A 22529-nucleotide genomic window follows, 5' to 3' on the forward strand; every position below is an offset into this window, starting at 1 on the left:
ATAAGTAACCGGGATGTAATGTATAGCATAAGGAATATAGTCAAGTTATTGTAACAGCTTGGTAGGGTGATAGCTGGAACCTAGAATTATGTATATAAATGTTTTATCACTGTGTTGTACACTTGAAACTAATGTAATGTAATACTGTGCGTCAACTACCCTTCAATAAAAAAAATAATTATCTTAAAAAAAAAAAAACATCTCTAGAAGGGAAAATCAGAAACTAGGAAAACCATCACGATACAAAAATGTTTCCTCATTGTTTTGTAGAGACAGTCATGAAACAATATTATTAATTAAGGGTTGGAAATGACTTGAAAGGACAGTTCATAACAAATGGAAGTTAAGTATACAGTTGCCCCTTCAACAATGTGAGGTTTAGGGGAGTTGATGACCTAAACCTCATCAGTGAAAAGTCTATCAGAAGTTAACTTTTGACTCCCATAAAACCTTACTAATATTCTACTATTGACCCAAAGCCTCACTGATAACATAAACAGTCGATTAACACATATTTTGAATGTCCTATGTGTTCTATACCTATTCTTACAATAAAGTGAGAAAAAAGAAAATGTTTTTTCAGATTATTGCAAATCTCCAAAAAAACTTTCCAATATATTTATTGAAAAAAAATCTGTGTCTCAAACTGCATTGTTCCAGGGGCAACTGGACTTAGACTTGGGAGGTAGGTGAAAGGGGTGAAAGTGGTCAAAAGGCACAAACTACCAGGTATAAAAAAAAAAGCCCTGGAGATGTAGTATACAGCATGTCACTATAGTTAATAACACCCTATTGCATATCTCGAAGTTGCTAAGAGAACATCTCAAAAGTTATCACAAGAAAAAAAGTAGTTTGTTTATGTATGGTGACAGATATTAACTAGACTTCTTGTGGTGATCATTTTGCAATACATGCAAATATTGAATCACTATGCTATCACCAAAAACTAATATAATGTTATATATCAATTATACCTCAATAAGAGTAATGCTTAGTTTTGCTTTAAGTTCTATCTTCATATTAATTATTATATTAATGTCAGACATTATGAAAAGATTATTACACCTGGAGAATACTTTCCTGTCTATTTGGGTTATGTAAAATTTTTAAGCTTACAATGTAGAGTATGTGTACATATCGCTTTTCTTTTCCCCTCTTATTTGTTTTTTAATACATGTTCTGTAACAAAAATTTCACATTATTCAGGCCTATTAATAGATGGCAAGTACATTGAAAATAGCATTCACTAATATTTTTATAGCAATTTCTTTCTACCACGCACTGCCTTGGGCATTAGCCCACTGGGTTTTCATAAGGCTGTGAGGGAGGTGGGCACTATCAATTTTCAGTTCCTAACAATCATTTTAAAGGTAAAGAAACAGTCCCATGGGATCACTTGCCCAAGTCAATGCCTGTTGATTCTAAGCACCGTCCCTTTCATGCATACACACAAGATCTCTAAGGATGACGCCACTGTGGAATGGGATATGCATGTACCTGAGCACAGTTTCTCCTCTTTCTGGATCATACATGAGACACAGAGTGTAGGCCTTATCCCTTCTACTTAACTCCCCCATATTTCATCTAATCTTTCCTTAAACTTAGCAGACATCATGCTGACGCAATCAAAAAGGCTAATTAAAATATTTTTCACATATTTTGCCAGTTCATCTTCTCAACTGTATAATTTTTAAAAGGTGTTACTATTATAAAACACCCTAAAATACTGTAATAAATATCCTTTTTAATGTGACAGAACTAAAATTTTGAAAAACTACACTTTTCTTGATATATGACTTCTTCTTGTTTGTATTTATCATTAAGCTATTTTTCTTCTATTCTGAAAATCTGTTTGCTACAAGTCCAGTTCTTTTTAACATTTATCCACAGGGAAGTCATAATCCCCTACTTAAATAGAAGCCAGTTACCATGGAAATCATTCTAATGCTACTGAATCAATATTTTGATTTTGCTGATATTTAATGTAAAAAGAAAAGACAGAGTAAGATTTATAGAAGTCAATTTTCATCTTTGTTATAATTTTGATAGCTAGAAAAATTGTAAACTTGCTTTATAATGAACTTCAGTTAGCTCATGATTATGAAGAGCTGAAAATTTATAAAAGAACAATCTACATATTTATACAATTTTGGCTTTGTATATAAACATATGCATGCATGCATGCATTTGGACTCAGATTTTTTTCCCCATCTCTGAACCTAGTCCTGTTCTCCCATTATTGAAGTCATAACTTGGTAGAAGAGAGTTGAATGCATCTAGTTTTGCAGTTGCCTTTTTATTAAGTGTTCTGAAGAGACAATGAAATTTGCTTTGACAATCACTCTTCTGCAGAGGTCGGGACGATTTCTGCACCAGATCCTAATAGCCCATCTTGCCCAGGTACATCCTCAAAGATGCAATACAGCTGATGGCTCCTCAATTCATCTGCACAGTTTCTTTTGAGGAGAGATATTGAACTTGAACTTAACGTTTAATAAGCCTCACTGCCAAACAGTTTCCCAAATCTAACTTAAGTCTTTCCTACTGCTGTAATTTAGTTACTGTCTCCTCTTCTGTCTTCAGAAGAAATAAGATAATAGAGCTGCTGTCTTCTGTTTGATAACTAGCTATTTGGAACCTTTGCTCTTTAAATGCTGAAGGGATCAGAAAGAATTATGAACTTCTGTACCTCAGGAATCAGCCACCTAAGAATCTCAAATGAATGGTAATCAGTTCTATTTTTAAGATAACTGAGTCAATCAGATGTTTCTTCTATGAGATAATCATTGTGATTTTCTGCACATATTCACTATGGATATCTCAGGTGCCCCTCCCCTGAAGGGAACCATTCTGACTGTTGTATTTTACACCACTTTCAGGAAAGGTTCCAGCAGCATTACTGACTTTGCTTGATAACATAATCCTCACTGGCTGCTCACCTTGTCTTTTCATCTTTCTCCAACCCCTCCAATGGCTCTTTCATTCTCCTTCATTCTTGAATCATTCTAGGTTGCATTCAGCCCTCATCATTCAGAGACCACTGTTCTAATTTCTTTTGTAAGTAATCTAATAATCTAATATAGTTGATTATGTACTTTTTTGGCAGTAAAGGTAGCAAAGGGGTGAGTTCAGGAAACAAGAGCACAGAAAATAGAGAAATGAAGGACATCATATATCAGTATCAGAGAAAACCTAAGAACAATATTTAAAATTTACAAAAGACAGATCTCTAAGGCCCTTTGGTGTATTAACAAGTAAATGAAACACCTAGATTGTTTCTAAAAGCATCAATGTGGTATAAGTTGAAGACATAATAATGACCTTGAATCATGAGAAATAAAGGACCAAATTTCTAATCTACTCTAAAGCAGCAAAAGAACAATAAAAGAAAATAATGCAAGTAAACAGACACAGAGACGCCAACGAACACACACTTCATTGCAGTGCTATTCATAATAGCAAAGCAAACCGAAACCAACCTAAGTATTCATTAAGGACACAATGATTCAATAAAGAACTATAAAGTACATTTATCTCCTTAAAAATGGTGTTTCTTAACAAATTGAATGCCATGGAAGATATTCAAAAGAGAATAAGAGAAAATACAAAACTTTGTGCACTGATTTCAACTTTGTCAATAGCAAGCATGTGTACCTGCACACACACACATACTACTGATGTATTAGTGTATGTATGAGTGGTAGGAGAACTGAGCCTAGCTGGCGATTTCCCTTGTAGAAGGGATGGACTAGCTCCATCTCCAGGCATTATTTGTATTTTTCAGGATGCACTGGAACTTTTGTTTATTTGGCTAAATAGGCACTTGGGCACCAATAAGGGAGAACAGAGAGATGAAGGAATTGGGAAAGGTGAGACATACGAGGCACCCCATTGCATGGACTGGGTTTGAGCTTCTGGAAAGATCGGACCGGTAGACAGGGAAGCTTTCACGAGGAACTGGGGAGCCCAGGTAACAAAGAACCGCCCAGTTGAGGACAGGACCACCTGGCTTCCACTCTCTGGTGCAAACCACTGTGAAACTTGGTCCGCTGGGTGCTCTGGGAAGCCTGCTGTGGAGGATGCCGGAGGCAAGCGGTGGGAGGAAGCCCAAGGCACGCGTCGGAGCTGTGCTCTCAAACTGGCTACAGGCAGCAACGGGGCCCCTGGAGGGTTTTCCACAAGAAATATACACAGATCTGCATGCGCTTGTATCAAAGCACACTTGAGACTACCCGCCCTCCAAAGGGCTCAGGAAACAGCTCAGGAAATCGAAGCTTCTAATGCAAGTAAAGAGAAGGAGCTGGCCAGATCTGCGGTTAACCCAACCTGATTTATATTCACAGGCCAGCAAGGAGGCTGAAATATATTTACATCTTTCATAGCTGAGAGAAATGATAGGTATAGGAAGAAACTGGAGATAGAGATTGAAGTAGAGACTAAACTATATACACCAGGTTGTACGTATATACTACAAACACACACATGCGTGCATAAATTCCTATTCCCCAGAAGGAAGCACACCATAGTATACTTAATGCACCATGCTTATAAATATGGTTACAATTTATATTCTTTATACTTTCCTGCATTATAAAGTTCCCCTAATAAACACATAATACTTCCATAATTATACAAGTACATATTTAATACTTTATAAATACAAGTATAAGGTAATACTAATAAAAGCAAGAAAGTATACATTCTAGACATTTCTAGACAACATAATTTCCTAATGATTTGAAGCACTAAGGGAATAAGAAAACTCACATATCACCGTCTCTGATGATAAAAATTAGGTATATTTTTCTGGGAGTCATTTGACAAACGTCCAATGAATAGGCTCCCCCCCACCCCCGGATTCTTTCTTTTTGGGACTTCAGGGAGATGGGGGCAGGACTATGTGCCCCAGGGAGGGAGGCAGAGGCTCACTGGCCTGCAGCCCCGGACATGCACACGCAGCCTGCAAGCTGCTGGAAGGGAGGGTGCTCGGAGGTTTACCTTCGCTCCGCTCGGCCGCCTTCCCGCCCTTGCTGGCCGCGCCGCTGTTGACCGTCTCCGACGACGTGCTCAGCTTGGTGCTGGGGTCCCGCTTGGGCTTGGGGGGCGGTTGTCTCCGGGAGGCACAGCTGCTGTCGTCATCTGTGCCCCCGACCGAGTGCAGGGACTGCGACCTCACGGAAAAGCCACTGGAGCAAGGATGGGGAAGTCTGTCCTGAGGAGCAGGCATCGTCATGAACCCCATGCGGAAATGTTTGCCCGCGTAACTTCCCTCGTGGCCTCGCCCTACTTCTCCACCTATGCTGTAAAAGAAAGCAGACCGAAATCCGTGAGGATAATTGAGCCGGGATGTGCCAAGTTCCATATGCAAGTATGTGTAATAAGTGATAGCTCAAATGCTAACTTCACATTGGGGAAGAAACATTTCCATGAGCATAGAGACAGCCTCTCCTTTTGCATTAAATATGGCAGCAAAGCAAATATAACCTGATTATAATCAGAAACTCTAGCACTTATTTTCAGATATCCTAGTATCCTGGTATCCAGATACCCTCAAAATAGTATTCCAAAGCAAAAAAATATATATCACATAGCACATTTCATCTCCAATTGCTTTTCTTTGCTTTGAGATAAATCTTGTCTATTGACTTGAAAAGTAAACAGAAATTCCATAACCATGACTTGTAGACTGAGCTTTGACCCATGACCGAGGTCAAGTGGGTAGCACTTGACTGTCTTTCTTCTCCACGACATCAAAATCATCCCTGCTGTTACCTGGTTATTAGAGTGGAAAAAACGAAACAACAGCCCTAATAACAGTAACAGGGATTTCTGCTGCCAAATATGAGGGGGAGAGAGACAGAGGAACGGAGGAGGGGAGGAGAAGGGGGTAGGAGAGAAGAAAGGAAAAACACTTGCTTAAGTCAGTAAAGGAGTTGTCAACCTCTCCAGTTACACCCGAAACTTAGTTCTACTAATAAGCTAACCTGACAGAATAAAATAGCAGCATCTAATAAAGAGGTGTAGTTAAAATATCATCTGACCTTGAGATCGTTCTAAATGCCTCACAGATATTCAGAGTATGTAAAATTTCTAAATGTAAGGTTCTTAAATTTTACGTAAGAAATCCTGAATGAAAAATTTTTAAATCTAAGCAATCTCTAGGGTTGGAAGCTCATCTACTCAATTATATAGGAAATGAATGTTGGGTCTTTATTAAGTAATGGTGACTCTTTCACGAAGACAGCATGAACATCAATGTGAATTTTTAAGAGATTTGTAAAAAATTTTCCCTCTTTACACTCATTCACCAATAGAGGAACACAAAAGAAATATTGCTAGAAATATTTGGCTGATTTTCTTAGGTGTGAATGTCAAGAAGTATCTGAGTACATGAATTCGGGGAGCCTGTTGAGTCTCACTTTTCAGACATAAGTTTGCTTAGACCTTTTTTTAAACTTTTCGCTGCCTCTGCCTTTATAACATGATGGAATTCAAGGTACGAGTTTGTAATTCTCTTTATTGTATCTTTCTTATCATAATGTTTGTCATAAATTTTACATTCTCCTAGGAACAATGATGGAAAATAAGTTGTTTTTCCCCCTCTTCGATTGAGGACTTATGACAAATATTAAAAAGTTCTTTTTTTTTCTTTTATAGAAAGTGTTCAACAAGAACATGAAACTCTGATTCTGGCATTTAATTCTGATGCCAACTTGCTACTGAATCAAAAATTTTTTTATATTTGTTTCATTTTTTTTTTTTCTGAATACTTTGAGTTGATATTCAGACACTAGATACATCATCATGGCAAAGCAAATAAAGGTGGTTGGAAGCTCAGTGCACTAAGCAGAGCAGTAGATATTCAGAAGCATAAACCGAAGTCACAAGGACAGCTAAGTGGAGGCTTTTACATCACAGTGGTAAGCATCTTACTTAGGTCTATGCAGTGTATTCCCGCATTTTATTTTCTGTGTTCTTCAAGAACGTCAATCAAGAAATAAGCTAGAACCTTATTTAAATGAAAAGTTTGTGCAAAATCCTTAAGAATTGAAGGCAGAAAGGATTGGTGGATCAGGGATGGGCGTGGTGGAATGGGAAGGTTTATCTTTGATTTGTGATGATTGTGGTCTTGATCTTTCTCATAGAAGATGAAATTTTATGTCTTCTAACATTGCCTTCAGTCATTTTGCATCCTCATGTTTTTCCTTATTCCTGTTGCCATATCACTGAACAAAAGGTGCTTTTAGGATTTATTTAGACAGTCATCTCATTCCCAGTAACATAGCCATGTGAGAGGATTTATACATGTGTTAATGAACATGGGCATTTATGAGGGAGTTACTAGGAATAATTTTATCAGCAATTTCTGTTATTTTTGACCTAAATAGGGCTTGTACCTTTTCCCAGACAGATAATTAGCTCGGCTGCTTCATTTCAAAATGATGTTTTTTCAGCATAAAACAATTTCATCTAACTCTCTATGCTTTTGTTCATATATGTCCATAAATGTACATACTCGTGGATACACACACACACAGAGATATACACATACTGATACATCTTCCAAATAGAAAGACAGTGTATGCTTCAAACAATAGCAGGTCTCAGTGCAAGTTTCATTTGACCAGGCAGTGAATACAGGATGAAGAAATGGGGCTAAGCTTATATATAAAGGCCATTGTCTAAGGCAAGGCTAAGGGTAAGCAAATAAAGGTTATGGGATGTGGGGTGGTGGGGAGAAGGTGTAGAGAGTTACACCTAGTTCAAAGAGACCAGTGAGATGATTTGTCTTTACAAACTGAAGACAGTGGAACATAGCATACAACTAATTTTTATTTTCCCTCTATTTTTTAAATTAAGGTATCACTGATATACACTCTTACGAAGGTTTCACAAGAAAAACAATGTGCTATTACATTCACCCTTATTATTGAGTACCCCCTCGTACCCCACTGCAGTCACTGTCCATCAGTGTAGTAAGATGCCCCAGAGTCCCTATTTGTGTTCTCTGAGCTACACTGTCTTCCCCGTGACCCCACACACACCATGTGCACCAATCATGATACCCCTCAATCCCCCTCTACCTCTCTCCCCACCCACCCTCCCCCACCCCTTCCCGTTGGTAACCACTAGTCCCTTCTTGGAGTCTGTGAGTCTGCTGCTATTTTGTTCCTTCAGTTTTGCTTCATTGTTATACTCCACAAATGAGAGAAATCATTTGGTATTTGTCTTTCTCTGCTTTATTTATTTCACTGAGCATAATACCCTCTAGCTCCATCCATGTTGTTGCAAATGGTAGGATTTGTTTCTTTATTATGGCTGAATAGTATTCCATTGTGTATATGTACCACATCTTCTTTATCCAATGCAACTAATTCTTAAAGTTATTGTAGGAACATGTGGAGTTTTTAAAATATGTGGATTCCTGGGTGCATTCTGAGGGCAGCTACTGAATCATATCTGTTGAATTAGAATCAATGAGTTTGTGTTTATAAAAATTACATCCAGATTTTTCTGATGTAGTCAATCCAGAAACTCCACCAACCCCTACCCCCAACACACACACATACACACAGAAATTTTAAGAACAGGTTAGAGCCAGTTAATGAGCAGACATCTGTTAGTTAGAAACAGCCAGGGAGACACAAATATCAGCAAGAGGAAGAAAGACCAGGCAAAATATACAATGTATTATATCATGTTAAGTTAGCCTGTGGTAACAATCCCCAATGCTTAGTGCTTTGCAACAACAAAGGTTTTTTTCTTGCTTGTATTAATTGGATTGGCTGTGAGGCTGTGGCTCTGCTCCACATGTCTTCATTCTAGAATCCAGCCCCTACTGCCATATGTCCTCAAGGCAGAGAGAGAAGAGGACTCAACCACACAGTGCTTCTTAAAGCTTCTGCTCAGATGTGGCACATAATCTTACACTCACATTCCACTGGCTAAAACCAGTCTTATGGCCAAGTTTGATGTCAATGAAGTAAGGAGAGATTTTCTTCCAGCAGAGAAGCACTGTGAGTTACATGACAGTATGTGGGGATGTATAATCTTCTCCCAGGTTGGGGACCTGGTAAAGCAGCTGTGGTGCAAGCCACTGAGATCTCCCTCTAAGAGAGAACTTGCTACGGGGAAAGAAGTTAGCTAACAACCAATGACCCTTGGGGGACTTTGTACTTCCTGCCCACAGAATTCTGGGCACAACAAGATTAGAGGTACTGGTCCCCAGAGGGTTCTAGAAGACATAGCAAGGGTCCCACTGAACAACAACACATAGCAGCCTCCTGGGTAATTTGAACACCCTCTGTAGTGGCCAGCAGTCAGGAAGATGAGTCTCCACTGTAGGATAAACCTTTGGCTCTGGTCAGCAGGAAGGATAGGGGAGCTGTCACATAATGGGGCAGGGAAAAAAAATGTGTGGAACCCCTCCTGATACTTCTTTGCCCAGTTGTGACTTGAAAAGTCACTTACAGAACTCCTGGCCCTAGAAGGTTTTGGTTACTGGGAGTTGCAACCTCTCCTAAGAGAGAAATTAGTCTCACCACCAAGCAAGCCCCTGAGAGCAGCAGAGGTGTTAGCAGAGGGAGAGAGTGAGGTGTATTTAGAACAAAAGGCAGAGGAGGGAGGTATGAGTTGATCAGTCACAGCCCCTATATAAACCAAAGTGATAAGGCCTGTAGTTAATCACACCCACTATCCCTTTGTGTGGTTCCCCTCAGGGAGAGTCCTGTGGGAGCCATGAAAGACCTGTGTCCCAACCCTACAGACAAAGAGCATCTGTGGAAGGAAAGAGGTGAGTTGTGGCAGCTCAAATCTCCCTCAGAGAGAAACTTCTCTAAGGACAGCAGTTGGCTGACAGCCACCAGTCTTCAAATCTGGTATAGCATTTTAGTCAAGGCCACTGTGTCCCTGGAAACCTCCTGGCTAAGCATGAAGAGATATGGGCCCTGGATATTCCTGCAAGGGTGGGAGCCTTCTATGGGCACACTTGGTGTCTGAGTTCCTCTGTTGGGCTGGCAGAGACTTGCTCATAGTCTGAGGCTCTTTCTTAGCCAGTTGATTCTCTTTCCCCCTCTCCTTTCACAGGTGTCAGGCTGCTCTGACTGGTGGCTAGTCCTGCCCATTCTCCCTCCCTTGTGCAGGCATCATCCTCAGTAGATCTACTGACCCCATCTAGCTTGGTGTCTGCTTTCTAGAGGGCATAAACTGACATGATTGGGAGCAATCATGCGACCTATGACATTCAGAAACCAAAGAAGAGGGAAGAAGAAGCCTAAAAACAGGTGTGAGACCCCAGAAATGAGCAATTTGTGTGAAACAGGGCATTCTTCAGACTGAGCATGTAAATGGTGGTTGGGGAGATAAGAAACAACTCCCTGTAGGAATACTTGGCTCAAAGTGAAAGTTATGTGGGCTGAAGAAAGCAGTCTTTTTGTAATAAGACTCTAACACTCAAGATAGATGAAGCCTGACACATCTCATGTTATAAAAATAAAAATAAGTTTCATAATCCTGAATTTAAACAAGTATGCTTTTTCTCACACAGTGAGGGCAATGTTGCAAGATCTAGTTGTCTGTCGGTTAGTTTTTCTATTATAAAACAAAAAAGAAAGTACTGCTTAAATCAGGGAAGGTTATTTTCGCAGGAGTAATTGATAAAATATTTGTCAACTGTTTCCCCAAACAAGTGATGCTAATGGATAGGCCAGGGTATTTGTGCTCTGGAGTCTCTGAGCTGTGAACTCCCTTCCCAGTTCCATCATTTAGCAGCTGTACATTAGCTACAGACCCCTAAGATCACTTCCTTATCTGTTACGCAGTAGTGCTGGCCTCGTGGAATTGTTACAGTTTACTTGACATACTGCGTGTAAAACACCTAGCACAGAGTTGGACAACTAATATGGAGTCAAGAATTTTCACTTTAAAATTCTTTCCTTTCAATCCTGTCCTCCTGAATTTTGTTTATGGGATCATCATTTGCATTGTAAGATCATGTCTCTAAAGAGTGGTATAGGGCCAGGTAGCTTCAGAAAACTGCACACAAAGTCAAATCAAAATCCCACATTTAAAGTGTTGAGATAATGTAGGCAAATATAGTCCTCATGTTTTCAACTTTCTTCAGTACTTGCTTCTGTTTTTCAAAGTGCCTGTATATCAGGACTGACAAAGGTACAAAACAAGAAATTCAAACTGCTTTGACAATATTATGCGACAGAGGCAGTTACTTGTCTTTCTGTCTCCTTGAGAATCCATCAGCATTAATGTTTTGTGTCTCCTTCTGAGAACTGCTTCCTTTCAAAGACGTAAACACAACCCCTGAGCAGGGTGAGCTACCAAGGTGAGATGTCAACTCTGAAAGTGACAGAGATGTTGCTTCTGTGTATAATTTTGTAGTAAACATGCCAATATTTCATAGTAGAGTCTTGGAAACCACTGGGAAAAAAAACCCAGAATCCCATTTTGTACATATGGTTTTATATATATATATATATAAAATCATATGGATATGATATATATATGCCTATAATATATATATAATATGGATATAACATATATATAATGCAAATATTAATATATGTGATATATACATAATTCAATATATATTATTATATATATAACAATATAGATAGATATAATTCATATATTACATGTGAATGTAATATAATATATATATATATATCCTCTTTCAAGCATATCTAGGAAGTTGGGATACAAATTGAAGGATTACCTAGGAGGTTGCTTGCCTGTTTTGTTTTGTTTTTTTCTGAAACAATTCTGTGAAGCTGGGCTCAAAAATTCATCTCTGACACCGATGCATAATCTAGTATATTTCTCCGTGTGCAAACTCCTGAACCACCTGGCATTGTTTTCTGTTGATTTTCCAACAGATGTATTTATCTGGTATTAGGGAAAAGGCACATTCAACTATACAGTAAATGGGGGAAACCTGGAAGGGAATGGAGACGATAGTTGTGAAGGAGATAAGAAATTCGTCTGCAGGCAAGTTGACCACTGTCATCTACTAACTAATCAAATCTTCCCCACTATGATGAATAAGCAGAAGAAATTAATATTTAGACTTTATTCATTAAAATTATGGTGTAAGACATTAACATTTGATACTGGCTCCCATTTTCTTCTCTTCAGATACACAAGGACAAATGCTGGGGACCCCAGGCTGCCCAGGGAGCACCTTCCAGGCCACCGTACCAGAGGGGCTTCGGCTTCAGAACGTGCTTCTTTTTCCTTCAGCATTGGCCTCTTCTAAGTCCCACTACCAGCTAAAGCAATCTATGTTCATGAGAAATTGGACCCAGAACGAACCAAGAGATGAATGTGTAACAACTTTTTCTCTTTTGTCAGGAAATATGCCTCAACCCAAAGTCAGACTTTTAACCTAGAAGCATAATTACCTCTGCCTCGATTTTTGGCAGGTGGAACTCAGCACACAATTTATCTGTCATATTTATACTTATCTCAGCCCCACTGGGCCTTTATGAGTACAAGTGGCTACTCACATCCACTCTCTTTGAGCTTCATGTGAGCAGGTATCCTGCCTTCTTGCTCATGACTAGAGTCACTAGCACATTGTAAGTGCTCAGACATATTTGCTTTATGAAGGAAATATGAAGAAAGGAACTAAGTCCACTTTGGAGACAGAGAGAGGGCTTATCTAGAGAATATCATGGACATGAGTCATTTGTGCTTCCCAGGGACACACTCTCCATACTCCTGGAAGTGGAAATTCCTGTGTGGAGACCAGTCTTCTTCCTCTCAGTCCGGGGTGTTACTCAGAGCCAGCCAGTCAAACACTAGATCCCCTTGGCCACCGTGACCTCGTAGGGACTGGCAACCCCGGTGCCTCAGTGGAAGCCCAGGCCCACCTCATCCCTCTTGCCAACATGCAGGGAGGTCAGCAGGACCAGGTCTGTGGAAGACCTGGAATTAGTTATGCCTGCAGTTAGGTCCATCCTTAGGCCCTTCAGTTATGTTAACTACAAAATTCCATTTTGTTGAAGCCAGTTATAGTTCGGTTTTCTGACACATGAACTAGAAAAAGTCCCAAATGAACTAATATAATGCAGTAGTTACAAACAAATGCTATTAAACAAACTCATATCAGAAAATGAAATTGATGTCAGGAAAGGACTGGGAACAATACAGAGCAGGAAATGAATGCATCATATTTATTGCTAGAAAATATCCTTCCTATTTAATGCCATATATGGAGATTATTAACTGCCTTGTATGTTTGCCCCATATATATACTTCTTAATCATGCAATCTCCTTTGATGTGAAAACTTGGCTCCAGTAAAATTAAACTGTGTTCATATTTGTTTCCAAATTGTTCACTCACCATTACCCTTAATGTCTTCCCTGAGCCCCATTTACTCATTCAAAGCCATAGTCTGTGGGTTTCTTGCCTTAGGCTCAAGCATTCATTATCACCACTTCATAACCTCAATGATATCTGTTTTCTACTTTTGTGCTCCTGATATCTTTAGTTTCCTAGTTTTTTTTCAGACAACATTTTCCTTGTGTGGCCGTTTGTTGATGCTTCTTGGATCTTAAGGTAAAGTGTTAAAATGGTATCTTTGCACACCTTTTTATTAACTGTTGTGGTGATGACCTATTATGGAAAAACAGAATAAAACAAAACAAAATAGAAAAAAAAAACTGTCCCAAAGAAAGAGGACCCAATTCCATTAGCTCCAGATGTTATGCTTAAAATCAATATTCTTTAGCATCAAATGTGTTATTTCTCTTTGTCAGTATATTTCAACTCCACCCCAAATTTGGTGTCCCAGAAAGAATATGAGGTAGGTAATCAACCATTGACTAGCAATCTAATTTTAGATCAGAGACACATACTTTCTGAGCCTCAGTTACCTTTGTCCTTGTAATAGGAGAAGTACTTTACAGGGTTGTTATAAGAAATTAAAATAAGATAAAAAATGTCAAAGGCACCTAGCAAAGTGGCCAGTGCAAAGAGAGTCTACACATTATTAATTTACATTCCCTACCTTCGTGATATTCTAAGTGACTCTGTATCATTTTTTATCTTTCTGTTCCCAGCTATAAAACAGGCATTTTAATAATAAGTTTCCACCCTATAGCACCATAAAGGAAAACATATTCGAACAACATAAATGCATTTTGCTTATTTCTGTAAGGAGACTTTGACAGTAATTGTCAAGAAATATACTCCAAATCCAAATTAGAAAAAAAAAGGATCTTTTTTGAAAGTAAAGAAAAAGGAACACAAATAACTTCTGTTTACTGACATAATTTTTGTTGGGTAAAATACAGAGTTGGGCAAATCTATTGAATTGATTTTGTGGTTATTTATGTCAAAACTCTATGAATTTTAGGTAAGTTAGGGCTTAGGGTAATCATAGCTAGGGAGTTATGCTTGAAACACAAATACACCATTATTTATTACAAAGCACTATTGCTAAGAGTTTGAGGTTGATATTTCTGCCCATTAATTTGGTGCTTAGTCATAGTAATAAAGTGAGAATGTTAGAGCAGGAAGTAGAGAGATTTTTTTTTTTTACCCTTTATCAAAGTTCCTTTTATTCACTTCTGAGGTCTTAAAGAGGCAGGACTGAAATATAATGCTCATTAAAGCCAGAACAAATCCTATGGACTGTCTGTAAGAGACTTAGTCTTGCTTGAAACATGACAAGCACTTTTAAGATTATTATCCCATGTTATCTGTTGTCCTTTGGAGTCTAAAATTTTAAAAGTTCCTTATTTCTGCACATAAGATTTGTGTACTCAAAGTATCACGGCTGGAGAAGAGAGGGTATATGAAAAATTCAAATCAAACCAAGATATTCAGATTCAACTTAGAATATAGCTTACAGAAGTTCACATTGTGGGAGATCTTTTCCAAAAATTCAACCAAAGAAGGGGAGGCTCTGGAAAATATATCTTATTTGTGTCTTCAAAACTGACATAAGCTTTGAATATGGTTTGAGAATGTGCCAAGTTTTTACAAGGGAGTTTAGCTAACCATATGCAGCTCATTTTTTTCATCCTAGAAGTAGAAGCTCAAAATGCAGAATGTTCACATATAATGGCCTCGAGGTTCCTGAGCAGAAGGGGCTAACTTAATGCCAGTTTAAAGTATAATAACTGGTTTGGCTTTCTCAAGGTTTAATTCTTGTGGTGCGAGAAACTACTCTGTGTGGAGGCATTCACGCCATTTATCCACTATTTACCCACAGAATATCCAAGTGTCCACTCTCTGCCTGCCAGTGACCAAAGCAGAGCGGTCAGTGTCCCCAGGGTGTCACAGGCACTGGAACGAGCATGATTTTAGCACCATGTGGTCAGATGTCCTCCCAGAGGAAGTGCCCGGCAGGTGCAATGAAGAATCCTTGGGCCTTAACCACGACTGAGGGGCTGGGAAGGCCCATGAGAGGAAGTCGCTTTTCAGCTGATGCAAGGCGTGAGTGAAACTTAAACAGATAAGAGAGAGAAGCAGGGAGCAGAGAATTTGTGTGTTGACAGATGCAATCTAGAGAAACTGAGAAATTCTAGTGGTACTTAGGCAGAACTTGATCAGACCTGGTTGTCTTCTATTTCCAGTGGCAGGAACAATACTAGAGTCAAAGAGGGCAGCTGATAAGTACCTCTTAAATGAATGAATGGAGAAATGTGTGATTGGGAATAGGTCAAGAGTAACTCCCAGATTTCCTAAGCATTAGGGTGGATGCTAGCATTACTTAATGATGTTCTGCCCTATTTTCCCTTTAGTTCAGTTGCGGTTTTCTAAATTTATGATGAAGGAGAAAGGAAAAATCTGTGAATACTCATACACTATTAATTCTTGTCCTTGTTATAAGAATTAGTAATTTGAATACAGGCATCAGCTTAATCCCCTCCTCTCCATCTCCACTGGCCTGCCTTCCGTTAAGATGCTCATCATTTCTTGGCTAAATTAATGCAATAGCTTCAGAGCTGATCTTTCTTCACAGTGCTAACAGATTTATCCTTGTAAACGCATATTTGCTCATGTCACTCCCTAAATTAAAACCCTTTGATATTGTTTCCATTTCTTCAGACAAAAATACAGATATTTATGTGACTTGGATCTTAAAAGTCTCATCTGCAGCATTTTCCCTCTGGGACCTTAAGAACACGCTAACATGTTCCTACCTTACCTTTGGTCCAGGTTATTGATTCAAAGGTAAAGTTCAAGACATGTGCAAGCGTGGCACTGAGTTTTGAGAACAGGTTAAATCATGACCTCGGTCAATAGACTTTCTGCTCTGTCTGCCTAAACTTCTTCCTTTGGCTAAATCATGTTTTAAGACCTAATTCAGATGTGGTTTCTTCGAGGACTCGTGCATGATCAGTCAGGCTTTCTCAAGCTTGAACTCAATGCCCTTCCTCTGTGGGCACTGAGGGCTCTTGTGCTTCTGTGTATCAGAGCATCTCCTTTATAGCACAGTGCGTTTGTCATCCGTGAATTGATCTCCTCTACTGGTCTGAGACCCTATTGGGGAGCAGACCATGAATTATTTGCAGCCAGTGGAAAGTAGGTGTGGATGATGGAAGGGAGGGAAAAATATGACCCGTAAAAAAATGGCTTGATATTTTTAGAACATTTCCTTTTCTAAATTTTTTTTTTTTTTTGACTGAGGCACTCTCAAACTGCCATTGGAAAGAGAAACTGCAATGATACTATGAGACTCAGGTATGATTATCTAATAATTATTTTCACTGTTGAAATGAAGTGGAGGCTACTGGTCATATGGATTGTAGAAAATTTAGTTGCCTGAAATAATACAGTAGAAGCCTCTAAACTAATTTTTATTTACCGAACCCCTGGATTAGATCTGATTCTTTGATTTTGGCAAACATCTTGATTAACATTCATGGCATTTTGAATACCCATGACCAACAGGCTATTCTCTGGCATTCCCAAACACTTATGTCTGAAGACAGAGCTGTAGTTGTATGCAGATGAGAGTCAGTTCTGTTTGCTCTCAAAGTTGCTTGTGTCAATCACATTTATTGCTGTAATTATATAATTAAATGATACATAAACTGAAGAAATGTGTGTGAAAAATTAGTGATGATTTCTCTAAATATACTCTGTTGAAAAACTTTGTTGGTTTCTATGAAGATACTCAATAAAAGGAACACTGAAAAAACAAAATTAAAAAACAATACTAAAACAAAAAAATTGGTCTGGTTGGATGTGGGAAGATTAGGGTTAATCTGTTAAATCTAAAAGGACTCTGAACTATGTTTGTTTGTTTTCTTAAGTGACGTTAAATTCTGGCTCCACTTTAAAGAAACTGAAACCAAATTAAAAGGTGAAATATAATGGGCATATTTTATGCATAAAGATTATATGCAAGTCCAATAAGGGGAAACACATACAAACCAAAGACTATTGCAAAGTTTGATAAACAATGTATATTTATAACTTTGGATTTTTAAAGTGTTTTGTACATGTTTATGTGTTTCTCTTTTTACTATTTCTCCATTTTTTTTAACATTTTCCATTTTGTTCAGTCCCAATCACATGCAATCTTCTATATTTTATAAACAAATCACTTAGAAAGCACCTAGCACATAGTAGAGGCTCAATAAGTCTGAAAAAATATTGGTTTCATTCTTCCCTTAAAAAAGATTATCACCAAAGACTCAAAGATAATTGATTCAAAGGAGGTTATTTTTAACCTAGCTATTGACCTATAGGAATGTCAAATTTTCCTTCAAACAGAATTATGTACAGTCAAAAAAATAATGTAAAAGGTTAATAATTTACTCACAGAAAATTTTTGAGCAAAATTACCTTCTTAAGGCATTTTGGAAATTTGGACCTTGGAGGGAGAACACATTTTCCTAGTGCGATAACATACAAAGCAATTCCCTGAATTCAGGAACAATTCAGAAAAAAACAAACAATTCAAGAAAGCAGTAGATGCCATGTTGTCCTGTACCATTTCAATATATTTTTATCTTCCTAGAAGTTATTACATATTAGTAGTTTGGTTACTAGTGACTTCCCAGCCCAGATCATTATCTATGGACACCACATCTAATACTCACATCACCATTACTAAAAGCTTCCAATGTCATTTTGTGTGCAAAACTAGGAAAATATGCACCCCATCTTGGAGAGCCTGTATTATCCATGGTATTGGCAGAAAGGGATTGGTATAGCCCAGAGTTATTTCTGGCATGAATTTAATGAGTTTTCCTTGAATCTGTAAAGCTCCCAAGTACATAGACACCTATTCATTTACTTTCTATAAAAGAGATGATACGAATTGCCAAGAAAAATCCAGACGACTGGAATAAAAAGGTTTAATGTCAGCTCTGTCTTAAATGTAAGACATTTACCCTTCCAAAACATGTATGATATGTTCTTCTCTTGATAATGGCATCTTAAAATGAAATGCAGTGAATTTCTTGGACTAAAGGAGATCTCAAAAACTTTATAAACACTACATACTGATGTAGATTATCAGAACACGGTGAAATGTCACTTGCAAAATATTCTGCTCAGGTCCCAGAAATATTTTGTAGAATAAATAGTTATAGGAGTTAAAGAGAAAAATACCCTTCAGAAAGATTGGGAAATTCTAGATACGCATTTATAGAATATCTGTGAAAAAATGAGCTATTGATGAATAAAAACACACTGATGTTTCATCTTTCATATCAAACCGAAATCATCCACTGCCTTTCTAAGTAATATTTTTTTAATTATCTGAATGCAACTTAAGGTCACCTCTTAAAAGTTAAGATAATACTATACTTCCAAATGGAACACACCTCATCATGACTGTTTCGAAGCTTAAGACACCTTGGTTTCTTCAGTAGATCCAAGCCCAGGCCCCCAGCAGAGCACTTCAAGGTCTGTTTCACAGGGAATGTTATTTCCTCCCCATGAGAGGTCCCATTGTTTTTCCTTTCCCATCCTTGAAGTTCTCCACATCATTAACTTTATCTTTCCTCTGGTTTTCTGACTCAGTCTCTCTCATTTTTCAACATTCATTTATTCTTCCTCTTTATTCTCCATTGGTTTATCATTATCAGCAATCCAAAACATGCCACACTCCCTGTTTTCAGAACACTTCCCCTCAAACACTGTAAGCTCCTGCCCCGTCTCTCTCATTCTTTCTTCCTTCCTTTTATTCTCCCTCTCTCCTTCCTTTCCTACTTCCCTTTTACTCTGTTTTCCTTCCTTTGATTGCTCCCATGCATTTATTAAATCACTTGTTCCTCTCTTCACAAACATTTATTGAGCATCTTGTTTGTGCCCAAAACAGTGTTAGCTGCCAGAGATGTACCTTTCAACAAGGCATCACATTCTCAAAAGCCTGACCTCCTTGTGACAGGTCCACAAGTCAGAATCTTTCTGTATCTTGTACTCTGACTTCTGCCACCACAGAGTCTACTGAAATGGTTTTGTTAAAAATCACCTCTCCCCCGCAAATTCCATAATCTAGAAGTTTTTCCTTTTTCTCGGTCTAGATCTTTCTTGATCTCTTTAAAACTCTTCTCAGTCACAGCTTCTTTCTGGAATGTTTTCCATTTTCCCTGGCTTCCCTGAAATCACCCTCTCCTGTTTTTCCTCTGTTGCTCCTCATACTAGAATATCCGCCAAGGTTCTGTCTTCATGATTCTCCTTTCTCTGTACTTGTCCTTGACAAGCACCAAATTTTAAGATGTCCATGCTCTATACTCTTTACATGATCTCGAAATCTAATAATATTCCACTCTTTCCTGCATTCTGTCACACATATTTGCCCTTCCCCAAATGTGCTGGACATTTCCAAATGGATCAAATGGATGTTCCTTTGACACTCAAGCTCAAAATATTCTGAAACTTTGTCTTTGATAGCATCACCATTCCAGTCACAGAGACCAAAAACTTCCAAGTAACTTGATAACTATATTCTTCTTATCCACATACTTACAACTGGTCAAGAAATCCTTCCTATTATCCTGGATCTCATATCTGTCTCCTAATTTCCAAAACATCTACAAGGTTTTATTAACTTTTGGTCTTGGCTAATAAGTGATATTCTTAGTTGGATTCTCTGTCTCAGTTTTCCCCTACACTAATCATAAACCTGAAGAAATAGTCCTAAAAAGGAAATAGGATGACTTCACTCCCCTTCTGTAGAGTCTTCTGGATTACCTTAGAGTCTGGTTTCTCTGTAGGGCAATTCAGGCTTTGTATGATGTGATCTGATCTCTGTGGTCTTGTCATATCACCCGCTCACATCATTGTCTCCCTGGGGTCTTTCCCTCTTCAAACTATGACTCCATTTGAAAAAAAAAATAAATGTCAAGCTTGCCTGGGCCTAAAGTGAATGTTACTTCTTCCCTGAATATTTCATTAAAACACTATCTCTTTTCTAGTTTGAATATCTTTTGTATTATTTCCTGCTTTCTGCCTTATAGTATCACTATATAACACAAATAGAAGATTCTAGAATTTTTGAGGATGGGGATCAAATTTTATACATTTCATCCTCTCCCATGGCATCTTGTATGCTTCTTTGAGCATAAAAAGTATCATGTAAATGTTTAGGAATTTAAACTAAATTTAGACATTCATGAGAATAAATATATAGTTAATTAACACAATTTTTGTAGATAGGTATTAAATGGTTATGGTTGTGGAGAAACTTTCATTCACTAAAATAAGTCTGGAAGACCAATTTTTTTTTTTAAATAGAAATTTGGCTTGTAAAGAAGTGAAGAGATAAAATGAAATATAGAGAATAAATATTACACCCTCCAGAAATGCCCAGTCTCTAAAGAGAACTCAGCTCAAGATCCACAACTGAATGGTCAAGCCATTTTTTTTCTAGAAAGTACCCGTAAAGTGGGAAAATTTCATAATTTGTGTGTTTACAAAAAAAGAATATAGATCACATACAGACACACACTGTACACACACTCATACACACACACTTTGCATACACGCTTTTTCTACCCTAGTTAGGAGATTCTGTTTCTGGCTTTGCTTCTAAATCATCATGTGACCACTAGGGAATTCATTCCCAAATAGAGTCATTCATCTATCAAACAGGATAGTAATATCTTACTCAGTGATCCCTCAGGGTATTTGTGGGATTAAAATGAGAATGTAAAACAAGGTCAGGTTATATTCATGAAGTGTTTTTCCTATTTAACAACAAAAACCATTTCACAAATCTTTCCGTTGAACACATTACCTTGACAAACTGATATAGCTGAGAACCGCACTCCTTGGCATGTCTGAAGTCTATTAAAAAAAAATGCCTGCAGTTCTTAAAACCAGCCTTCCATCCCTCACCCATATAATCAGAGTGATGTGTAAATGTGAATCACTAGAGATACTACTTAAGAACCAACGGCTCATTCACAGACGCATCAGTTACTCTAAATGAAGGGGCCAATGTGCTGTCTTGACGGGCAACAGGCTGCACATCTCCTTAATGCACCCAAATGTAATAACATGATAGATTGAAATATAGCTGCCATAGGCTGCCTAGGCACAGGCCAGGCTCTCTGTTTTTCTAGAATGACTTTCCGGGAACAACTCACTTTCCCTGATTGGTTTCCTTCAGACAAAATAATTAAATCTAATGCTCTGTGTCAAGGCAAGCCCTTGGATTATTTGCTTTATGGTGCAGGCCTTAGGGGAATGGGGGTCTGGTGTAAAAATTTGTCTTTGATTGAATCTTATCCTCTCCTATACATCTTTATTCATAACAAATTAGAAACTATTATCACAACATATTAGCAACAGTTTTAGTGCCTACAGTGCATCTTAAAAAGAAACAATTTTCCCATTATAATAGATGCAGTCTCTTAGTTGGCCTCATTATAATATTCATCATCTGTTTTTGTTGCATGTGACAGCACCATGAAATGGTGCAGTTCAGTAGTGAAAGATATATATCCTTAGGGTTTGCAGTTTAATGGAGAGCACATTTAAATTTAAGATCTGCCCTATTACAGTAAACCCTTCTTATGCACATCTAAGAGGACCAGGAAAATGGGACTTCATTGCTGCTTTACTGAACCGGGGGTTTCTTATTTCCTAAAGAATGGTTCATCTTAAAGAGGACAATTAGGTTAAATGTATTTTTTGGCAATGTTTGGTGTTCCATTGACTTATTTTTTCTCTATTTATAACTATCATTTGTGGACATCTGTTTCAGTTTTCTCTTAAAAAGTTTGAAAACCTTGGAAAATATAGGATTTGACTCTAGATTGGAATCACCAGAAGAGATTTCATTGCAACTCATTTAGTTTAAAAAATGGAGGATGAGAAATTGTACATTGTAGGCTTATTTAGGGATACATAAGATATAATGTTTAATATGTATACATTCCCTGCCCAATTTCTTGAAATCTTCTGCTCAAAAATCTCTTTCTTCTTGTCTCAGCCCCTACTCCCATGGTCAGAACCTGGGCATTTTGATTCCCGATAATTTCATGCCTTCCATAATCTCAATTTTAAGTATCTGTATCATTAACTACCAGCACTTGTCCT

The 22529-nt window shown here is 38.0% G+C and overlaps 1 protein-coding gene across 2 annotated transcripts in view; it reads right to left on the minus strand.

Moving 5' to 3' along the window:
• The window catches only part of NYAP2 (neuronal tyrosine-phosphorylated phosphoinositide-3-kinase adaptor 2), a 239826-nt gene that overhangs the window by 132540 nt on the left and 84757 nt on the right, over positions 1–22529 (minus strand). For both annotated transcript variants that reach the window (XM_036913631.2, XM_036913638.2), the window contains one exon: positions 4999–5300. In XM_036913631.2, the coding sequence (XP_036769526.2) occupies positions 4999–5300 (302 nt within the window). The remainder of the gene's footprint in view (positions 1–4998; positions 5301–22529) is intronic.

Source organism: Manis pentadactyla, chromosome 6 (assembly GCF_030020395.1).
Source record: "Manis pentadactyla isolate mManPen7 chromosome 6, mManPen7.hap1, whole genome shotgun sequence".
Taxonomy (NCBI): domain Eukaryota; kingdom Metazoa; phylum Chordata; class Mammalia; order Pholidota; family Manidae; genus Manis; species Manis pentadactyla.